This window comes from Phocoena sinus, chromosome 15, assembly GCF_008692025.1.
Source record: "Phocoena sinus isolate mPhoSin1 chromosome 15, mPhoSin1.pri, whole genome shotgun sequence".
NCBI classification, from domain to species: domain Eukaryota; kingdom Metazoa; phylum Chordata; class Mammalia; order Artiodactyla; family Phocoenidae; genus Phocoena; species Phocoena sinus.
In genome coordinates this window covers 39,563,623-39,587,106 of record NC_045777.1, presented here as the reverse complement: position 1 = coordinate 39,587,106, position 23,484 = coordinate 39,563,623, and the positions used below count along the sequence as shown (strand labels likewise).

Sequence of the window (23,484 nt, the reverse complement as noted above, 5' to 3'; positions counted from 1 at the left end):
GTAGACACTCCCAGAATGACCTGTCAAAAGCTAAAGAAGGAAAATATCTTCTCTGTCGAAACATCGAAACATCACCTGCTGGCAAAAGAGGACAAAGGCATTTCCCCCTGTAAGACTGAGTGAAAGAGGCGGATTTGATGAGTTTGCAAGACAATACCAACGACACTCTATTTTCTGCAGACTTTGCAAGCTTGCTCTCTAACAGAGGAAACGTGCATAGACCCAGATGGCACGGGGGTGGGGGGGGACTTATTTTATTATTTCCCAGGCAGAAAAAGGCACATGCAGAAATACACACCGCCCTCCTTTCACCAGTGCGGAATACAGGCTGGACAACCTCGAACATGCTCCTAGGCAGTGACGCTTGGGAAATGCGGTTCTCTTCTTTAGAGATAGGAAGAATCTTTCCCTAAAACATGTCTCACAACTTAAGAAGTCGATCTTTCTGAACAACCAGTTTGATCCTCAAGAGTGCCCACGGTGGTCTGAGAAGGCCTCCCTCCCCCCACCCCTGCCCCCTTGCCTCCTTTCCCTTCTTTGTCTGGTGCTCACACTAGGCTTCTGCTCCGGGCATGGGGAGGGGGCGGGAGCAGGGGTGCTGGGGAGAGACCTTGGAGTAAAGTTTCAATGTGGCAGCAGGAACCCAGCATCTGTTATTTTAAGCTCTGGACAGCAGACAGGACATTTTGTTTCCTACACACTCGGGGCAGAGAGATCTCAGGAAAGATCAAGAGGCTACCGAGCAGCGAGAATCATAAGAATCACATTAGCAGTGACAAGCTTCCCAGTGGGATGGAGAAGAGAGCGTTTGGAGTGGTTTGCTGAGAGGAACACATATTTTTATCAGGCACTGAAGCTCTCCCTTTTGATGTCTGGATTCCAAGGTTACAGCATGCTTTATAGTCACATACTCGTGTGCCAAGGACGGTCCAGGACGCTCAGTCCTGCCCCTGTGAAACACACACAGGAGCGGAGTGGGCAGGCCAGACGTCAGGGTGGACGGCTGTCTACACGACAGGATTTCATGCCCCTGTTTCCACCTCCCCACCCACTGCTCAGATACACCGTCAGGGGCTTAATCCACAAGGAGAGGTGACAATGGACATGTCTTGTGCACCTACTATGAGCCAGGAGCTGTGCTTTTGGGCCCCCTTCACAGACGGGGAAACCAAGGCTGGGAGACTGTTCATGCATTGCACAGCTGACCTGGAAATTGGCGGTGCCTAAGAGTCTATCAAAGTCTGCTCCTTGAAAGAAGCTTGTAAACTCATTCCTGATGAGGTGTGAGTCCCATGATTCATGGATTCATACATTTCACAAACGAAAAGCACTCACTATGTACAAGAGCCAGCTGCTAAGATGGAGGAGAAGATGAAAAAATTCTGGGGCTATTTGGCAAGAAATAACCTAACAGTAGAGAGAGCAGATATCAGATAATATACACATGAGAAGAGCCATAAGATGGATATAGACAGAGTCAGCCGGCCTGTCACATAGTAGTGCTTCTTGAATCCTTACAGAATGAGTGATAAGATTTAACGTTAACTTGCATTTAAGTAGAGAGCAGTATCTTAGCAAGTCTCTAATGATGGAGTTTTACACATCGAATGGGGTAATTTGGGAGGCTGGGGCCTTTGGGAGCCTTGCGAATTCGTGGTTCTTAAACAGGGGAACACACCAGAGTCTTCAGGGCATAATTTTTTTTTTTTTCTGAGATACTCACAGGTAAGCCTCTTCTGCAGAAATTCTGCTCCAGAAGGACTGGTGTGGACCTTTTACAAAACCTACCCCTGGGTCACTGCGGTGTGCACCCCAATTCTGAACCATCACTCGTAGTCATAAACTGTTGTGGTTGTTGATTCTATGAAGATAATAAGGCTGATTCTAACTGAAGCCTCCAGAGAGCAATTTGTCTCCAAGTATTTTTGCATTTTTCCCCTCCATCAACAGGTCCATGTGTCAGCTCCCATCTGCCCTTTTCTTTTTTCTATGGAGATGAGGAAGTCACTCGTATCTGATCCTTAATTTACTGATCTGTTAAATGGGGATGATAACAATCTATTTCCCAGCACTTTGGGGAGAATGTTGTCTCGTACTTTTCTGTGTGAGTGGCTGTTGGGGAGAATTAAAAGAATTAAAAGATGAATATGTCTATTATTTCCAAGGAGCTTATAGCCTAGAAAAAGTATGTAATAATCACAGACGGTAGAAAATTGAACGCCCCATGGAAGAAATGCTCTGGGAGTTTGGAGCAAAGACCTAGAAGTGGTAAGTGAACACCTTGTATGCCAGGAGGGATGGTTATCTCACTTGCCTAGAACGTTTGGTTTACAGTCATGAGAAAGATCAGTGGAATCAGACCCAGAGGGCTGCAGATGCCAACCTAAGAGGTGGTGGGCACTAGGGAGCCAGGGCAGCATCATGAACAGGATATGCCATGTTCTGAGGGGGTTTAGGAAGAGGAAGTCATAGTGTATAGTACGTGGAGTAGGATAAGGGGAAAACCAGAGGTGGCCAGACATGTAAGGAGGCCAGGGTGGCAGCAGAAGTGGGTGAGATGTGCTTCAGCAAAGATTGTGGCAAGAAGTCAAAGGAGAGGTCCTGGCTGAGGAATTGGGTTAATGGGGGTCCCCTGAAAGCGCTCTGAGAAACAGTGCAAACGAAAGTAGCCTCTAGGAGGCCCCATCGAGGCAGCGTGCGCATGATTCAACCTCTGGTTTTCAAAGTGTCTGCTGGGCGGGGTGTGCACTGAGGAAGCCTCAGGGAGGGGGTGCAGGGAAAAACTGAGGGAGGGGCTCAGCGGCCAGGAGATCGGACCACTCCACCCTCCAAGCTGTCTCCGTGACAACAACATCTCTGCCAAGTGCTCAAGGACCGTGAGCCTAATTTTCCTGGGTTCAAAATCCTCTCTGCCATCTTGGGCAAGGCATTTCATCTTTCTGCAGCTCAGGTTCTTCACCTGTAAAATGGGAATAATGACGATGACAATAATAATGAGAAGGATGCCCATTTCATACTGTTATGAGGATTTGATTTTAAGCACTTTGGACAGTGTCTGGCACACAATTAAGTCCTATAAGAGTGTTGTAAAATTTTTCAAATGTGTATAAAATGGACTTCCACGTACATTTCATTTGAAAAAAAAATTCTGTGGTTCAAAAAAATATTGAAAACTATTAGTTTCCAGTCTTCACCAAAGACTGAACTGACTTGCTTGGATTTGCCCTCTAAGATCAATAGAAGTGACCTGTGGTGTCTACAGCCAATCTGGTTGTTCCTGTACCCTCCTCAGTTTCTTTTGTTTTTTTGTTTTGGTGCCCAGGACATGCCTTTTGATATTTTCTTAACCCCCAGAATTAAATATTCACCAGAATAATGTTCATTCTCAGTATTCAAGTTGAAGCATATGACCACTGGAAATCTAACTACATAAAGTCCTAAGTTACAAAAACAAAATACATTTTAGTGACATTAACCAGTACTTAAGACGTAATCACGTGAGCTCTTAGAAAGGACTGGGCTCTTTCTGAAGAAAGAGATTCTCCACTGCTGGCTTTGAAGATGGAGGGGGTCACATGGTAAGAAATTCAAGTCTCCAGGGGCTGAGAGGGGCCCCAGCTGACAGCTGATGAGCAAACCGGGACTTCAGTCCTGCAACCCCCAGAAACTGAGTTCTGCCACCACCACATGTGAGCCTGGGAGAGGAGTGTGAACTGCAGAAAAAAGCTGCTGACAACTTGATTTCTGCCTTGCCAGGGCCTGAGCAGAGAAGAAACTTCCCAGACTCCCGACCCCAGGAGACTGTGAGATAATAAACGGATGTCATTTGAAGCCCGAAGTTTGTCGTCATCTGTGACGTAGAAATAGAGAACTAATACATTCTGTCTAGCCTAGAGCACACGCTGGCCTTCTCCAGCCACAAATCCACCTGCTTAATCCTCCCTGGCTGTGGCTGACCTGATTTTCTCCCCAAACTTCTCCAGACAAGAGTTGGGCTGCGGTACGGCACTCCCCCGCTTTTGGGGTTTTTGCTGCTGAGCTGAAAATGAACCCGTGATGGAGGAAACAAAGATCAATGTGGAAGAGTAACTCCCCTTCACCCTCAAAGATCCTGCAGCTGGAATCATGTTCTTCTCCAGTTGGACTGAACTAGCAGAGAATTCCATGTGTGCTACATCACAACTCCCCCATCTCAGACTCCATCCACACAGAGGAAACAAGAGTGAAGAGGTAACTTCTGGAGGACTCATGGTGTAAAAGGATATCTTGTTTGTAGGACGGGAGGAAGGAAGTGGCCATGTTATCCTTTTGCCCCAGTGCCATCTAGAAGACAAACAGATTCTCTTTACACTCTTGCTGGGGAAATCTTTTAAGGCCTCAAAGCAAGTGCAGAATTTACTGAACTGCCATAAAATTCTACGCTTGGCTAACTCTTAAGGCGAAGTAAATGAAGGGACAGAACGTGGTGGAACGTTTTTCAAGCCATTTCTGCACAACCAGACAAACGTCCCCTCCTAGCTGGGGCTCCACAGGTTGGCTAATTCTGTTTATTGGATGCCCACCCGCTTCCCCGCAGCGTGGTCCTACAAGCACGTGAGCAGCAATAGGGCAGAGAGGCAACACCTGTCACTTTGCTTGCTGACCCCAACCTTAGGTTCCCCCCCACAAAAACCAGGTAGAACTTTCTTAACCCCCAGCACAGGTGATTAATCATGGACAGAGGCAGCCCCTCAGTTGAAAGCCAGCCGAGCGTAGCACAGCCATCTGTTCTGCGTTAGCTGTTGTTGAAAGGCCAGTGGCTTGAAACCATTTAGAAAACGCAGCCCTCCGTGCCTTCTGTCTCTTTCTCTGCCTCTCTTTGCATCTCCAGCTGGTAACCAAGTGGCAAATATATTTAGGAAGCAGCGGCTGGGTCCTCCCTCAACAATGCCATGGGCCTTGGATGCCAGGGGCCTCAGATGGCCCATTATGGGTGGGATTCTCTATGGGCTCCTCTGCATTCATGGAGGGACTTCAGAGGGACAGAACCAATGATGTGTGGCTGGGTTTAGGGGGAGAAAAGAACTTGGAGGAAGTCAGGTTTGTATTCGCTGAACTCTGTGCCAAGGTAGGTGCTGAGATGACCTTTGAAAACTCTGTGTCTAATTATCACAGTATCATCTCCCTAATCACAGTCCTTTCCGGTTCTCACTGTCTCTTCCTCACAGAGATTCTCGGTGAAGAGTAAGTCAGTAAGAACAGCCACGAGATAAGCTTGATAGTTGGATGGATAAGTGTAGTTTGCAGCCCCCAAAGAGCTTGCCCTGCCGAGAAGCAACATCTTACAAGAGATGTTTGTGAATGGATCTCGTGTCAAATATAAACAGTAGGAAAGTGAGAAAATTCCACTCTGGAGAGTGAATTGCTGTCACCCAGTGTACTCCTTTCCTTCCCCCTTCAAAGCATTAAATCTTCCCAGTTAGTCACTCCCGTTTTTTAAACCTATCAAACTCAAGTGTAAAAATATGTGTGCCCTGTTCCAGGGACCAGAGCAAAGGTCCAAGGTCACAGCTGGAAGGCGCGGGGGCCACTTTCTCCAAGTCCATGTTGGGTTAGAAGCAGGGTCAGTACCTCACCTGCCAATCTCATGATAAAATTTCACAAATGATCAGGATGAATGAAATAATCCAGACAAAATAATTTAAAAATGAGGCATGGTTGTATTTTCCAGTGTGAACGCATTATATTTTAAGTCTCACTCTTTTTTCTTTTATCTTCAGTTTCCTCTCCAGAGGGTAAAGAAAAGAAAAATGATTGAGGTTCATAAATTAATGAAGCTATTTGAAAGACCTTGCCATTTTATTCAATTCCTTCTCCTAAGAACTGAATACAGAACAGAAATTTAAGCCTTTGGAAAACATTTTTATAAAACCCCAGATATGGTACAGAATGAATTATGTGGAGTGCATTTGCCCACATGTACATAACAGAAGCACACAGCTTTTAGTGCTTCCTAAAGTAGATGGAATACTTAAGGCAATGTTGAGTAGAATCATATTTTCATATAAATTCAATCTCGATATGAAGTTGCTAGTTTTATTTTTCTACCTGCGCTTAGAATTCAGTTTTCCCTTGTGACTAGTTTACCTTGATTAGTCACATGCTGGGTGCTGATGTGATGAACATCAGAAGTTTGATACTTTTTAAAGCCTCTTAGCCTCCTTTTAGTCCATGGTCTCAAAAGAACCAAAGTGTGGCTGAATAAGAGAGTTGGGGTGACTCAAAATAAAGCCATCTGATTCAGATAACGAACCGAAATGTCCATGTGTTTAAATTGTATGTTTTCAATTGCAATTTATAATTTTCTGATACTGAAGCAATTTATAATTTTCTGTCTCATCACATCCTCTCTTTCAGAAAAATGGCCTGATTTTCTGAGAGTGTGTTACTACTCCCAAAATATACATTCTCTCCTGTTCTGGTCTGACTTCCAGAGCTGTTCCAATTTCATGTCTTTTTAGCTTCCTCGGGGGAAGCATTACGCCCAGGGTCCATTTTCTGCCTCCAAAAAGTACACAGCATTGGGGAATTGAGCACCATCATAATGACAATGATCTCAATACCTGCCATGGCCTGGGACTATGTTCTACGAGAAAGAAGCTGAAGTGGTTATGTAAAAGCCAGACTAGAAGCCCCCAGAGTCCCTATAAAAGGAAGAGATTTGTCTTCAGTCTTTTGGACTTTGTTTTTCTTTTTCCTTGAGCTACTTTTATTCCACTCCAGGTCAAGAGTTTATTTTTTAAGTCAATAGAGAAAGATTGGGAAACTGTCTAAAATATACAATGTCTTCCCACAGTATACGTCCATCAGAAAGACTGGGGAAAGAATGTCCTGGGCTGAGGTTAAGTCCTGTGGCAAAGACCAATCCCATTTCCCCCTCCTAGGCAGGCGGTTAACTTCATTTCCCAGGATGCTTTGTGGTTAGGCAAGTTCCTGTAACTGAGTCCCAGCAATAGGATGTAGGCAGAAACGAAACATACCATTCCAGTTATGGCCCCTGAAAACTTCATACACACGACCCCCTTTGATGTCATTCTTGGAAGCCATAAGTTGGAGGAGCCACAAGATGGAAAAGAGGCTGTGTTTACACCCATTTTGGGCACTATATGAGCAACAAAAACAATGTCTATTGTGTTATATGTTGGAATTTGTTACAACAACTAATTAACCTTAACTAATACTGACCTTGTAAGAAAGATACCATGAAAAATTTTCAAGGATTCAAAATCCTAATGCCCTTTTACTTTTCATTGGCTAAATGGTGCCCTGATAAAGGGAAACTCTAATTTTTCAGTGTTAATTTTATTTTTTCAACCTCTCATTACTAGTCACCAAATAATGTCATGAAAACATGAAGTCTCTTGATTGAAAAAGACCCTAAGTGCAAATCATCATGAAGATGGAAAAGAGGAGGGGAGGAGGTCCCTCCAACATACTCAGTGGAAAATGCCATTTTTGGATGCTTAAGAATACCTGCTCACCTCTGTTTTGGAAATGTACTTCAACTCGGACAGAGAGGATTAGCTGGTGCCCAGTCTTTGCTGACTACTGTGTGAGTCAAATGCATTTATGAGATTTGGATGGTGTCTCCCTAGGAAACCTTAAGTGAGGGATTCAGCTAACTGCTTGGATAATTAAAGGAAAAACTCCATTTTTGCTTCTGCTATTCGGTAGTAATGGCTTGAATTATCTGCCTTACTCACCTCTGTATTAGATGGCGTCTAGACAAAGCCTTAGCACATATAATAATGTAAAACCATTCATTTCTCAAAAGAACAGGAAAGGAACTCTACATTTTGGCTTATGCATTTATCTACCAAGGAAGTGATTATAACTCCAGTATTTGAACCAAAATAATTCCATAAGTAACCTCTAAAGAAATGATATTGTAGTTGTTTATAGAGAGTGATTAGAATTCAAGCCTTGTCCAGGAAATCTGCTTAGCCCCAAATTTGGTCTTTTAGTTTTCATTCATTCACATATTTGATGCTTAAGGCACAATTAATTAATTAATCACTACCCATTTGGAGGACTGGATTAGGGTATGTGTGACTAACGTAAGAGCCAAAGATTTCATGAGACAGAGGAAGGAAGGATTATTTCTTGACTGTGGCCACTGTGAGGGGACTTAGAAGGCTGAACAGAGATTCAGGAGATAAAGAATGGGTGTAGTGGGTTTGTGGGGAGAGATGAGAATCTTCTAGATAGAGGGAATACCAATTGGTGGTACCAATGCCTTATGAATCGTTGCTGGGATATGGCCAAACCTTACACTGAAATGGGATCATTCATGCAGCCAACATATACTGTTTGAAGTTGGAGACAGTGTCCCTGCCCTCATGTCACTTGTATTCTCCTGGGGAGACAGAAAATAACCAAGGAAACAAGTACATAATTCTAGGTGGTGGTAAGTGCTATGAAGGAAAACGGTGCAGAATAAGGGAGTAGATAGAGTCACCCACAAGGGAGGGGGTGGTATTTTGGAAAGGGTGGTTAGGGATGGTCTCTCTGGGTTGGTGGCAGGTGCTAGAAGGGTCACTCCAGCATGAACCCCCATTCCAAGCTGTCCTGAGTCCAGATTTCATCTGGTCTCCAAGTTTGGGTCTGAGTTTGTTCTGAGAGGTGAGCTGGAGTAGCAGAAACTACAAGGGCATCTGTGTCCAGGGTCAGGAACAAAGAAGGTCTGGGTGGTGGTCAAGGGGTGAAAAATGAGGGAAGGTGGAAGCTGCTGGAAATCAGAGAGGACTCCAATTGTTTTCTTTGATTTTGACTTATCTGTGTTTTTGAACATGATCTGAATTTCATCCACTAACAGAATGCATCCCCCCCTTCCCACTGCTGTTCCTTTTTGCGCAGAAACCACAGTGATCTTTAACCCCTCAGATATTTTCAGGGACTAGAACCAGGGATCTTTCAGTGAAGGGACAGAATACTCTGTTTTAATTTTAGAATGGGCAATGTCACCATAAAGTAGTGACACCGTTATATAACCAAATGCACATTTAAAAGACATCACCTCCCCAGTTCAGGAATGGAGAGCCTCGCTACCCCAGAGGCCGATACTCAGAAGAAAAAAGAACGATCCCATTAGCTGAGGGTCTTCACTCCTCAGTCTTGCCAAAGGCAGCATGAGATGTGCAAGCAGAATTCTAGGGCCAAAGTAACAGCTTCTTCACAGATGGAATGTTTTGAATACCTCTCAAGTCATGCAAGAAATAAAAAAAAAACCTCACAAAGTTAGTGTGAGGAGGCCCTCTGTTGGGGAGCATGTCTATTTAATACTTCCTCCTCAGATCTTGGGCTCATCACAATTCTGATTTTCTAAAGGGCAAAGGAAGCTCAGCTCGAGGCAAAATTCCTGTACTGGCACAATGGCTGGGGTACTTAGCTCTAATTTTTTAGTCAGTTTCCCCATCCTTCTCTTATTGGTCTTCCTGCTATAGTTCACCAAAGCCTGTGTCTCCATATTGAAAGCGGACAATTGAGGAAATTATTTGGATAATATCTAATAGGATTGAGGAAGGATGATGGTAATACTATTTGTCATCTTTTTGTAGCAATAATCCCAGAATACTATATTCAGAAAATATATTAAATGAAAAAGGAAAAACAGCCTATTGCATTCCATCCTGTCAAATTCCTATATTTTTTGAGGATCCTGTATAGCTAATTCCTTTATTTCCAGGAAGAACACAATTCATTATTCCATCTTGAATTTACCTTTAGTTTTTCTCTACCTATACAACATCCAGACACGTCCCCCACCCTGTCACCCAGAAACTCCTTCTGTTTACAGGCAAAGAGGGACACGTGTGACTTTGAAGAAAAATAGAAAATTCTATTTTTCTTAACTTTATTGTTTAAGCATAGGAGATTTTATTAGCAAAGATGAAGCTGTATTCTACTGAAGTTGGATATTATATGTTAGGAATTGGAACTCTGTATTTATTTTCACTTGTAAGTAAATTTCCACTACTCTTTTCCTCTCTAGGGAAACACTACTGACCACTCAATTATAAACAAATCAAATATTTCCATGTATATGATAGCAAAAAACGGTTTTGTGATTCACAGCGTTGGTGATTATCCCATCAGCCTAGCACTGAAGTAACAGTAGGAAAAGTTGATGAAATCACAGAGATTCTTTTTCCTAGAGCCATTTTGGTCAGATAAGTAATGCCTTAGCCAATGGAGTGATCTATTGTCTGTTCTGAAGTGGAGAAATTTTCATCACCTTTCCATGAGACACTGATACAGGCTCAAGTTTGAGAAGCACGTTCTTACATCACAGAAAAGAAAAAGGGGGGCATACATGTGCAGAGGGGAATGTAAAGAGAGCAGAGGATGGAATTCTGGCAAATGCAAATGGGAAGAAGAACTAGCAGAGAAGGGGAGGAAGAACAGACAAATAAATAAAAGAGAACCAGGAAAGAACAGCATCTTCCACAACTAAGGGAAGACTGTTCTCAAGGAGAGAGGATGAGGTGGAAAGGTCAGTCAAGTTCAGCTGGAGGAGGACTAACAGGGTCAGAGGGCAGCGGCGACCTCTGAGGGGACAGAGTCCATGGAAATGGGCAGAGGATGAGGGCTGATGGCTGAGAGGGAGCAGTAGTGGGGGCAGGCAGACGGCCATTCTTCTGAGAAGATTTGCAGCAATGGAAGGTGTGCGACTTGACAGCTATTGAAACAGAAGGGGTGAGGGGAGGATTTTTACGATGAAGGAGATGAACAGGTTCCTGGTTGAGAAAAGCGGCCGGTGCCTTTAGAAGGTGGGAAGGGAGAGAATCAAGCACAGAGATGTGGAAGAGATAAGGGTCCTTTATTTGCTGAGCTAAGAGGGAAAGAGAGAAGGATTCAACAAATATTTGTTGAGAACTTGTCATTGCCAGGCACTGTTCTCGGTGTCAGGAACAAGACAGACAAAATGCTTGTTCTGGAGTTTACATCCTAGTGGGAAACCAGAAAATAAGCAGATACGTGTATAATTTATCAGGTGCTCATAAATGCTACTAAGACTGAAGCAAGGTGAGGAGAATTAGAGGGACAAGAAGGGGTGTGAAATTAAGGATACAGCTGCTCCTCTCATAAGGCTGATTTTGAGCAAAGACGTGAGGAAAGTGAGGGAGTGGGCTATGCCTGTGTTGGCTTGACATGATGTTCTAGAAAGGCCAGCAAGTGCAAAGATCCTTTGTGGGAGCTGTTCCCTGCATTCTAGGAAAAACAAGTATGCCAGCTACTTGGAGTGGACCAAGCAAGGGAAAGAGTGGTGGGAAATATGGAAGAGACCACATCAGGAGAAGCCCGGAAGCCCAAAGTCTGGACTTTACACTGGGAAAGATGGAAAACAATGAAAAGTTCTGAGTGAAGGGGTGATATAGTCTGGGTTACATTTTTTTTTTTTTTTTAATGTTGGGGTTAGGAGTTTATTAATTTATTTAATTTATTTTTTTGCTGTGTTGGGTCTTCGTTCCTGTGCGAAGGCTTTCTCAAGTTGTGGCAAGTGGGGGCCACTCTTCATCACGGTGCGCGGGCCTCTCACCATCACGGCCTCTCTTGTTGCGGAGCACAGGCTCCAGACGCGCAGGCTCAGTAGTTGTGGCTCACGGGCCTAGTTGCTCCGCGGCATGTGGGATCTTCCCAGACCAAGGCTCGAACCCGTGTCCCCTGCATTAGCAGGCCGACTCTCAACCACTGCGCCACCCGGGAAGCCCCTACATTTTTTTAAGAGATAATTTTGGCTTCTGTGTGGAGAACAAGTCATAAAATGGCAAGAGTGGGGAGTGGAGATCATTCCAGTGATCCAGGTGAGAGGTGATGGAGGCGATGGTGGAGAGGGTGAGAAGGGACCTGATCCTGGGATATGTCAAAGGAAGTGCTGCAGGATTTGCTAGTGGAGTAGGTGTAAGGCCTGAGAGACAGGAAGATTCCAGGGTGCATAAAAACTATTGGAAAAGTTAGAGAAGGAAAGCAGATGAGTTAAAAATAATAGTAATTTTCACCTTCATTGGGTGCTTACTATGCAACTTGCCATTCAGGGAGCAAGTGGTGGGTCGAGGACCGGGCCCCATGCAGTCTGGCTGCAAAGCACGCGCCCTAACCCCTCCACGCGATACAACTTCCATTTTCTCTGAGAAGTAAAAGGTTACCCAGAGTTGGGGGACAGAGACCCCAAACTGGGGGTTCAAAAAGTATGTTGACTTATTAATTGAAAAATATGCATCAAAGATTTAAATAAATAATAAGACAATCGTTGATGATGCTTTCTTTAGGGGAGTGGTTGGTGTCGCTTGGGCCTCACCCTCCTGCCTGGGCCCCGTCTTGATGAAGAAAATGACAGAGCCATCTTTCTGGATCTCTTCAAAAGTGGTGTTCATCACCGAGGTATCCCCATCACTGAGTCATCCCTTCAGCTGCCACAACTGGTGTGGGACTGACTCCCAGCCCCCAGTCCTATGAGATAAACGTTCCCTCCATCTGGGAGCCTTTCAAGGCTCCTTGTTTAGCATAAACGCTGACCTGAAATCTGGTGGGTCTGCAAGATGGAACTTGAGTCGTGGCATATTTATTAAGCTGAGCACTGGGCTTGGCACTCAGAGGGACACCAAGTTCATTCATGACACAGTTCTTGCCCTTGAAGGGCTTACAGCATTGGTTTGGCTGGGGGACCACCCAACATCCACTAGGATGGAGAAACCAAATCTCCACTTTGGGTTCCTTGCACTGCACGAAGTGACAGGCCAGGAGACGAGAAGGGCCTCGGTGCCTGTGGAAGGCCTGGGTGGCTTGCAGCCCCTCAGGTTGCGGTGCATTAACTCCACGAGCAGCCTGGCTGCAGAGTCAAGGTGGCTGTTCGTTCATAAACATTGTCATTTCACTGGGACTGCTACTTCATCTTTGAACCTCGGCTTCAAAGAACACTGGCCTTATTCCTGTCGTCTGCCTTTCTTTGAAGCGTATGGCTTTGCCTTGCGGACTAAAGTGAAGACATCCATCAAGCAACAGATCTGGCCAACCGCTCCCCAAACTCAACCCAGAACAAAGCCTTGAAAGGCTCCAATCACAGCGGCAGGGGAGCAGCCGGACATCAAGGCTCGGAGCAGGGTGCTTTCTCAGATCCCGTAAGGTAGCTCTGGCTCCATGAAGTGCAGCCCTTTGAGCTTCGGGCAACTTTACCCTGAGAGGTGCTCTGTCTTTGCAGAAAGGGGTGAGTTACTGCAACGTTCCCAACCAGACTTGTTTATCTTATTTAAAGCAGGCATTGTTGTCAATGAGGCCAGCGTGATGGTTCACTGTGTGCTTTTGAATTCTTCAAAAGCCCTGTCAGGCGGAACCATCTGAAACTTGGCCGATGATTCAGTCAGGTTTCTTTTTTATCACTTTCTTTTGTTAGTTCCTTTGAAAAGAAACTGTCCGATCTTTCTCCCTGATTCCCCTTCACTTGACTCTGAGAACACAGACTGAACACGTATCCTTCTCTCATTTCTTTCCTTTTTCTCTTAAGATGGCAGGAAGGGTGAAGTGAGACCCTTTAACTGGGAGGTTAAAAATAATGACCAGGTAAGAGAGAGAACCAAGGGAAATATCTCTCCCCTCAGAGGAAGAGAAACTGACGATAGATAGCTATCAAAGTTCTTATGATCATGTCTTTAAATGTAACTTTTCTGCAGATCTTTTTGGTCAGATAAACAGAGTGAGTTCTGTCTGTGATGAAGTGGTAAAGCCATCCAGGGGTGGGAAGGAAAAAATTGTCAAGTTGGGGACATGTTAGTCAACGGATGCTGATAATATATATACTACAGGGTTTAAGAAATTAGTGATCTTTATTAAGACATAGGCTAATTTTCAGGGTAACTTGTTTCTAGTTATTCATCTTGAAAATATGACCAATGGATAATTCTGGTCATCATAGGACAATTCATTTAACTGGCATTTTAGCTTTAGTCTCAAATAATTGTTTTCCATTAAGAAATGCACATAGTCAAGATCATTAAGATGACTTTGAGAGAGTTCCAGTGGTTCCGGACCAGTTTTTTCACACAACTGGACAGTTCATGTGGGAATGGAGACAGGTCTATTTCGAGTTTCAGCTTTAGAAGGTTTAAAGATATCTGCTTATTCATATCTGTATCCATATCTCTTAGTTTACCACCACCATTTCCCCAAATTCAGGTGGGCCATGTGACTAGTTTTGGCCAATGCATGGTAAGCAAGGTGATGTGTCACTTCCGGGCTGATCTTTCTTTCTACCATGGTGACTGTGGAGGCCAGTTGCTGAGATGGCCAAGCCTCAAGCTCGCAGAAGCCTGAGTCACTTCCTACGGAGAAGAAGTGTGCAGGGAGATGTCCGATTTGTATTAGATCTGGTATTAGATCTGCGAGCAAGAAATAAACTTTGATTCAGGTAAGTCTTTGAGATTCTCAAGGTTTATTTGTTACACTGGCATAATTTAGCTTATCCTGACTAATCCAGGACCTTGAAGGAAATCTAGCTTTACCTCACCTGCATCACAAGAATCCTTTCTACAGCTTCTCCAAGACATAGTCCAAATACTTCTTGAACACCTCAGGAATAATACCAAGTAATGCAGTAAGCAATTATACAATGCTTACTATAGATGGAATTGTTTTCAGTCATAATGAAGCATTTTATATGTCTTATTTTACCTCATTCTCACAAAAACCTTAGTTCATCAATATCCCTTTCCTTATTTTACAGCTGGAAGAACTGAAGCACAGACAGGTAACTTGCTCAGGGTTGAGCAGATCAGTGAACTCACTTGCCTAAGACCACAGCAAGTTAAGTAGTATCCCAGGAGTCAAGTCCAGGCAGCTGCTTTCAGTTTATGCCCTTAAGCATTGCACCATGGATGGACTGGATTCGCATTTCCTTTTTTTTGTTTGTTTGTTTTTTAATAGATCTTTATTGGAGTATAATTGCTTCACAATACTGTGTTAGCTTCTGTTGTACAAAAGTGAATCAACCATATGCATACATATATCCCTATATTCCCTCCCTCTTGAGCCTCCCTCCCACCCTCCCTATCCCACCCCTCTAGGTCGTAGCAAAGCAAAAGAGAAAAACAAATACCACATGCTAATGCATATATATGGAAGCTAAAAAATATATATATATATGGTACTGATGAACCTAGTGGCAGGGCAGGAATAAAGATGTAGACATAGAGAATGGACTTAAGGACACAGGGAAGGGGAGGGGGAAGTGAGGTGATGTGAGAGTAGCATCGACATATATACACTACCAAATGTAAAATAGTTAGCTAGTGGGAAGCAGCAGCATAGCACAGGGAGATCAGCTCGGTGTTTTGCGACGAATTTCTCTTTCACACGGACTATTCAATAAGACACAGAATCATAAAACCCAAAAGACATGGCTGGAAATGACCTGAAGGTCAGTCAATCATTGCATTTTACATAGAGGAACAAAGTCACCCTCCAAGCCTTTTTCTTGCTTTAGTGAAAAAGAAAAGTCTATCCTTTTCAACCCAGTGACTGAGGAGCACGGGGGCTCAGTGGAATGGCTTCAGGGACCATTGGTTTGGAGGTACATAGAGACACTACGTCATCCGCACCAGCCCTGTTTTAATCTGTTTTATATATAGTAGGCTTCTGGGTAAAATGTGTATGGGAATAAAGTATTCTGCTGTTTTAATAAAATTGAAAAATGATGGATCTCTCCATATTTCTACTGAAATAGTAGGCTTGGAACATTGCACTAGACAGTATAGCGTTTCACATCAGCTGAGAGGTGGGTCAGGGCACACAGATTGTATAGTCCAGTGAGCAGGTCTGAGGCCAGGGTAATTTGCTGCTTCTACAAACACACTCACTAGACTGCCTGACAGCAAGAACTGCCCTAGCCATCACTGTTCCCCATTGTGATAAATAGTAGAAGCTCTATAAACTGTATATGAAAGATGGAGAGTTCCAAGAGCCTTTTTTTTTTTTTTTTTTTTTTTTTTTTTTGTGGTACGCGGGCCTCTCACTGTCGTGCCCTCTACCGTTGCGGAGCACAGGCTCCCGGACGCGCAGGCTCAGTGGCCATGGCTCACGGGCCTAGCTGCTCCACGGCATGTGGGATCTTCCCGGACTGGGGCACGAACCCGTGTCCCCTGCATCGGCAGGCGGACTCTCAACCACTGCGCCACCAGGGAAGCCCCAAGAGCCTTTGATGAAACCATTTTTCAAAAAAAAAGATTAAGCTCATTTGAGTTGAACAAAGTAGCACACCTTGGCTGTGGTGATCCAACATCAAAGAAATGGCTGGTAGGTTATCGTTGTGAGTGTTTTGTCCATATATTCTTAAATGGGCAGTGGTGACTTTCTTCTCCCCAGCTCCTGGCTGGTAATGAATGAATGAATGAATGAATGATGAGATAGATGGGTGGCTGGATGAAAAAAACGAATATTAAATTGACTAGTTTGTTCCCAGGGAAACACAAGTGACAGTTCCAAGAAAGCACAGGCAAACACACACCAAGTTTGGCTTCATAAACAAAAGTATCCACATTTGCTGATCACATTAAGAGGTGAATTAGAAAGTTTTCATTGCTTTAAAAGAGGATCCTCCGCTTTTTTGTGTGCTGACGGCAGTTCTAGTACATTTATATACTGTGTACTCTTATGTATTATGTACTATTGATGTGCATATGGCTTGATTTACAAATTGGTTAAGACAAAGGTGTATAGGGACTTCCCTGGAGATCCAGTGGTTAAGACTCTGCACTTCCACTGCAGGGGGAGTGGGTTCAATCCCTGGTCCGGGAACTGAGATCCCACATGGCACGCGATGCGGCCAAAAAAAGAAAAAAAAAAGACAGAAATGTATATTTGAAAAGGGGGGAGGTTGATGGGGCAGAAGGGAGACAGGGAGAGGTCTAGGAAAGGGAGATGTGCTTGCTGCAGACCCTCTTACCTTGTGTGGTCCCATCTAGTCCCATGATGAATTTCATTGCTCTGATGACTTGCTCTGCTATCGGGGGGCTCATGGAGGTGGCATAAGCAGCGCTATGTGAGTGAGCCCGTAAATAATCCACAAGGTCCTTTAATACAGGAAGAAAATCCAAAAAGAAGGCAAATAAATCTCAGTGTTAGTGGCCCCATCCCCACCCATCATCGCACAAGACATTTGATTCTCGAATGTGGTCTGATTTTCAATGGGTATCACCAAACTCTTTATTTTTTGTATCCTTTCTTCTTAGTCTCTCCCTAAACAACCTAGAAGGTATACAACAATGGGATGCTGCAAATTTGGAGTGGAGTTCTGTAAGGCAAAACCAGATGTGTAAAGGAAAAGTGGTTTCCTAGACATTTGTTTGGGTACCTAGCCCACACAAGCACTGGTTTAGTATTCAGGAGAGTCCAAAGAAAAATCCGGGACGTGTTTTTTGCCCTTGAGCATATTACATTAGCTTGTGCCCGTGGAGGAGTAATGGCTGGAAAAATAACAAGACATGCAGACTAGTTTATGCAGCGGGGCTACCAGATGGCCGAGGAAGGAGAGGGGATATTACCAGCGGGAGTAGATAAGGGAGGCTCCAAGTAGAGCAAGTAGAATTGTCTTGAAGAAAGAAGACAGACAAAGATAAAAAGAAAACTTTCAGGGGAAGGGAGCAGCAGGAGGGAGAGGAGAGAAATTAAACCAGTGTGGAGATGAGGACCAGAAAAACTTTAGTTGTGCCTTGAGCAGGAGACAACTGTTGGGATTTTTGTGTAACCCTATTTGGAGCGCTGACCCACTGCAGGATGCTGGCCCGTACAGTGGTAGGAATGATTCTCCACCTGCATGTCTGACCCTTGAGGCCAAACCTGAGGTCCCAGGTAAGCATGCTGAGAGCCTGAAGAATCTCCAATCACCTCATTCTACAGCGATGGTGAGGGACTCAGAGCTGGTACCTGGAGGCACTCAGCCCTGGCCAGGCAGACCATCCATTGGCCCACCTTTCCTGACTCATAACCCAGGACCCTCGGGGTTGTCCTGCAGAAAAGCTAGTGGGCCCATAGTGGCTTTGCATTAGCAGTGGGGTCTGTAAAGCATCAGCCGCCTTCTCTCCCAGGATAACGACACAGCTTAGGATCCCACTTAGGATCTACTCTGATCATTCCCTGGAAGATGAACTGGGGAGAGCTCTGCTTTGAGCAGGCCCATCTCGTCCTAACTCCCCTTCACCGGCCACATCCACTCCCACCTCTGCCCCTGGGACTGTGCCCACCTGTCACTTTTCTCCCTCGGGTTATGGGTGTTGTGTTTGCTCCCAACCATGGGTCGTTACCCAAGCATTTTAAATGTACATAGTTTATCTTCCTATGAACTAGTAACCAAAGTTAATAGGTAAGTAAGTAGAGAGTACCTAAAGTTACTATGAACTTTCCTAAAGGTTCATAGTAAAGTGAGTGGCCTGCCTTACAGGTGGTTTGTGACATGATGCCTCTACCTGGCCCACAGGGGGAACAGGTAACTCCATCCTGTCCTTCCTGCTTCCTTCAATATGTCCTTCATCCTTAATCCCCTCTCCCAAGCTCCTGCTTCCCCGACTTCCTTTCTCCTTCATTTTACACTCTTCATTTCTTTTTGTTGGTTTGTTTCTTCTTTTCCATCCCCATCGTTTCTACTCTGGTTTCCCCCCCCCCCCCCTTTTAACATCTTTATTGGAGTATAATTGCTTTGCAATGGTGTGTTAGTTTCTGCTTTATAACAAAGTGAATCAGCTATACATATACATATATCCCCATATCTCCTCCCTCTTGCATCTCCCTCCCACCCTCCCTACCCCATCCCTCTAGGTGGTCACAAAGCACCAAGCTGATCTCCCTGTGCTATGCAGCTGCTTCCCACTAGCTATCTATTTTACATTTGGTAGTGTATGTATATCCATGCCACTCTCTCACTTTGTCCCAGCTTACCCTTCCCCCTCCCCGTGTCCTTAAGCCCATTCTCTAGTAGGTCTGCATCTTTAGTTCCCTCTCTTTAGTTATTTTAATTTTAAATTCTCCATTCAAATCCTTTTTCTTTCCATTTCTAAGTATTTCTTTCCTTCCTTTCTTTCTCCTTTCTTCCCTCCCTTCCTCCCTCCCTCCCTCCCTCCCTCCCTTCCTTCCTTCCTTCCCCCTCCCTTCCTTCCTTCCCTTCCCCCTTCCTTCCTTCCTTCCCTTCCCCTCCTTCTCTCCCCACCCCTCGCCTCTTCCCTCCTTCCATCTTTCCATTCAGCAAGTTTGTACAGGATGTGCTCTGGGCTATGTCCTGAATGCCGGAGCCCAAGAAGAGGTGGAAGATAGAAAGCCTAGTCCCTGGCAGCCATTCTCCACTTACATTAAAATCAAAATTAAGTTTCTGTCCATTATTTTGTATAGTGAATCTCATAAAAACAGTGTTTTCACTGTATCTGAAGAGGATGTGTGCGACGTTGGCCTGAATGAAGGCACTGGCCACATGGTATCCAGGAAGTTCACTTTGACGATGGAGGATGTGGCGGGAGGGTCAGGGAGAGAGAGGCGGTCATTTTCCAGAGTAGCCGCAGTCAAGCTGCTCTTCACAATCCTCCGTGAGCAGCAGCGGGTGTTTTCTTTCTCTGCTGAGTGCTGGTGCCTTCCAGCAGGATGCTGGGGAAGCCAGTGAAGAGGGAACGGGTGGGATGCAGGAAATGGGATCATGGGGCTCATGTGGTCAGGAAAGATCTGTTTTGAGGAGATGATCTGACCTTGAAGGATGGGTAGATTTGGACAGAGGACGGGAGAGGCATGGACATGTGCTAAAATTAGTAATAAGGATGGCATCCTAATCAGCACAGGATGGAGGAGTCAAATGGGGGCAGAGGGAGAAGCTACTGCCTCCAAGAAAAGGTGATGGGGGGTTGTTCTCTTGAAGGGAGTTCTGACCGCAGAGTTACAAGACAGGCTGTGGAGACTAGATCACTCGGGTTCAAATCCTGGCTCTGCCACTTAGTGATATGTGACCATGGCCAAGTTACTAAGCCTCTCTGTGCCTTAGTCTCCTCTGAAAAATGAGATAAGGGTAATACTTAACTCAGGGTCCTTGTGAGGATTAAATGACTTAATACATACACAGTGCTTAAGAAGCATCTTGTACCTAGTGAATACCTGATGCTGTTGGCAATTATTGTTAATGGATTGCCATCTCAGAGATTCTTAACACTGGGAGCATGGGTTGGGAGGAGGGGACCAAAATGTAAAAACTTCTTACAGTGTCTTTATTCCAGCTCGCTTGTAATGCTATAAGGTTACATAACTGCATGTTGGTAGATCCGGGCATCAAACCAAAGATTTTCAGCCCAGCGCTTCCTCCATCCTTATTGGGTGGTTAACAGTAGGAGTGAAAAGAAAGGAAAAGAGAGGCGTTCTAAAGAAAGGAGAACCCAGACCTGATGGCAGATTGCATGACTGCAAAGATGGTAGAGCTGACAGTTCATTGATATACCCAGAGCTGATATTCACTGGCTGCTTGAAGCTCCATTTTGAGAATTTTATGTGTATTTTACATGTATATTTGCATGTATTAACTCAGCTTCACAGTTACGCTATGAGATAAGTATTATTTTTATCTCCATTTTACAGGTGGGATCACTGAGTCGTGGAACAGATCAGAAAATTATCCAAACAAAAAGTGCAAAAAGTGGCGGGATAACAAGGATTTGGACCCAAACAGTCTGTCCCAAGATTACTGCCCCCCTTGCACCCCCCTTAGCTCTGCACTGTAGTCTTCAGACTAGAGGAGCTGGCTTGGCACAGGGTGGGGGACGGCCCAAGGAGCACAGAGAGGACCACTTTCACTGCTACTTATCCCTGTGGTGCTTGCCCTAATCCACAGAGATTGCACCTCTGGAGGAGAGGGGAAGAGGAGAATTCCTAATGTACTCAAGTGTTCATAGTTCTAAACCACAGATTGAATTGTATCAGTCTCAAAATATTTCCTGTCTATTACATTTATTTCTCCAAAGAAACTGGAACCTCCTTGAGAGTAGGGAACTGAGTTATATACTTTATTATACACTCTCTTATAATCCATAGTGGTGGGTACTTAGTGGGGTTCTGGTAAATACTGATGGTCTAATGGAGAGCAGAAGGGTTTAGGGGCTAAGGAAGGATGGTGAGGGTCCCTGAAGTATAGAGGGAGGTATTAAGCTACATTCTTAGGAACAGGTGTAGCAATATTCTCTGTAGCCTTGGGGCATTGCTGACAAAGATCAAAGAAACAAAACAAAGCTGCCTTTGATCCGTAAAGGGGTCTTTGTGTCCCCAACCCCCAATTTTCCTATCAAATTGAGAAACTTCACAAAGCCAAGGTCACACGCATCCTTAGTTTGAATAGATGCCTCACCGGCACAGTATCACTTCCTTTAAGCAGTAAGACTGTCTTTCCCATAATCTTATTTCTTTCAGACTGAGTCCAATTTCTCTCAGAATCTGAGTGTGTGGGTGGGAGGTAATTTACCTGTGTGGTTCAGAAAGTGGGACTCTTGGAGTCCCCTCAGCAGGACATCAAGGAAGCCTTGGTTCCTGGTTTTCCGATTTCCTCCTATCACTTGCCCACTGGATGCCATGAACCATGAATTACGAGTTAGCTTTGGTCTTAAGGAGAGACCATGTTGTGTTTTCCTTCAGGCTGGGTTAGAGGTCTCTTCAGACCGAGGTTTCCAAGGCCATTTTTGGACTCCAGTAATTATTTTGAAATCTCAAGATTTACTAGGAAGCCCATGAGCAGAGTGAACTTGAAATTATTAAGATTTCAGAAAAATATAAAGTCCTAGTGTGTGCACGTTAACATTTTTTTATGGTTAATTTTGTTGCTTTTGTAGTATTTAGTATCTAGAATGCTGGATATACTTTAAAATACCCAGAAAAAATATGTATGATGAAACTCTGAACTCAAATTATTTAAACAGATACTAGAAAGGTTATTTTTTCAAACAAATCTGTAGCATTTGCCCAACCCTATGTCCTATCAATTAAAAAGCATAGTTTAAAACAAACTGAAAGTGAAAATTCTTCAAAGTCCAGGGGCGTAAAAACTATGATTTAAATGGAAACTATACATAATATAAAATTAACTTAATTTAACAAATTAAATGCACAGAGGACCAAATGCATAAGTTCCATTAACTCATGGGCTCATTAGGCTAGAAGGAAACCACAGTTTATCTGGGTTTATCACAGTCTCACCGAAACGATTCCAGACAGGTGTTTACCTGACTGAGTTTTAAATCATCACGGAACGGCCCATGCAGACACTTTCTCAAGTGACCTCCTATCTCCTGCTCACCCTCCACATCTTGAAAACTACCCTGTGTTTTCTAGGTTTTGCGTCTTGCTGTTTCAGGACAGTAGGTCTCTGCATGGGTCAGCCAAACACGCTCTAATTCTTGCTGCCACCTAGTGGTAAATTCAGAGACTGCAGAGGATTTGTGGAGGGAGGAGGGGGAAGGGGAGGGAGAGCGAGAGGGGAAGGTGAAGGGGAGGGCGGGGAGGGGGAGAGGGGAAAGGGGGAAATGATGAAGCCCTCAGGGTCTAAGTATGAACAAAATGAGGTTTTTTTAAAGAGCAAAAAATGATCTACATACTTTTATCTCCCTCTTGATTAATGTAAATACTAAATAATTTTCACAATTGCTCAGTATCTACCCCAAATCAATAGAAGTTACATAGACAAGAGCAAATACACTTTTAAAATAGTCCACCTGACCTTAGGATGGAGAGTATGTGAGAGAACCATACTGAGCTGGTCCTAAAGGGGCCATCAGGAGCCTTTGTTTAAAGCGGGTATCACTTGAAGGAACTCTAAGGTGGACATACATGATGACAGCTACCAAGTTTGACAACATTTCAAGGATCCACTCGCTTCAGTTTATTCAGGTGCCTTTGGTTCAGGAAACAGAGCTACGCTTGGTTAAATATTCTGTAGCTCAGAACTTCTGCTAAAGTAATCACAAAGCCGAGTAGCCTGAGTCGGGGGCATGCCTACTTTGAGACCCTCTGATCCCATTGCTTTGACAGTCGAGAAACGGAAAGTTTAACCTCTCACCAGATTTAGCTGAGTTTTGTAAGATCCTGGGCATTCCCTATGTTTTTAGCATCACCCAGCGAATTCCCACAGACCAGTGGAAGGACGCTGAACAACAATGCTTTGAGCTCGGAAGCAAGTGATGCTTCTTGAAGGGTAAAGACCACTAAAAGCTCTGGACGTTTTAAGCATTTGCGCATCTCATAGCAGGGTCAGTGGCCGTAATAAAATCTGTTGTTTTAAATCATGGGCTTTCCACAACCAGACTGTTTTCGCCGTACTCTCTGGTTTTGTCTAACTGGTTTACCAGGAGTCTGAACTCCTGTTCCTGCTGGGGACAATGAGTGAAGAATCAGGAATTTTAGAGAAGCCATCGAGACACCGGCATGCACTGCTTTTGAGCCTTCTTTGCC

General features: G+C 44.3%; 1 protein-coding gene across 3 annotated transcripts in view; it reads right to left on the bottom strand.

Moving 5' to 3' along the window:
• Positions 1-23,484, bottom strand: part of SPTLC3 (serine palmitoyltransferase long chain base subunit 3) — a 125,840-nt gene that overhangs the window by 18,741 nt on the left and 83,615 nt on the right. For 2 of the 3 annotated variants that reach the window (XM_032603781.1, XM_032603782.1), the window contains one exon: positions 16,973-17,099. In XM_032603781.1, the coding sequence (XP_032459672.1) occupies positions 16,973-17,099 (127 nt within the window). Of the gene's footprint in view, positions 1-13,842; positions 14,412-16,972; positions 17,100-23,484 lie in introns of those variants that run through there. The other variant, XM_032603783.1, reaches the window with a different exon arrangement.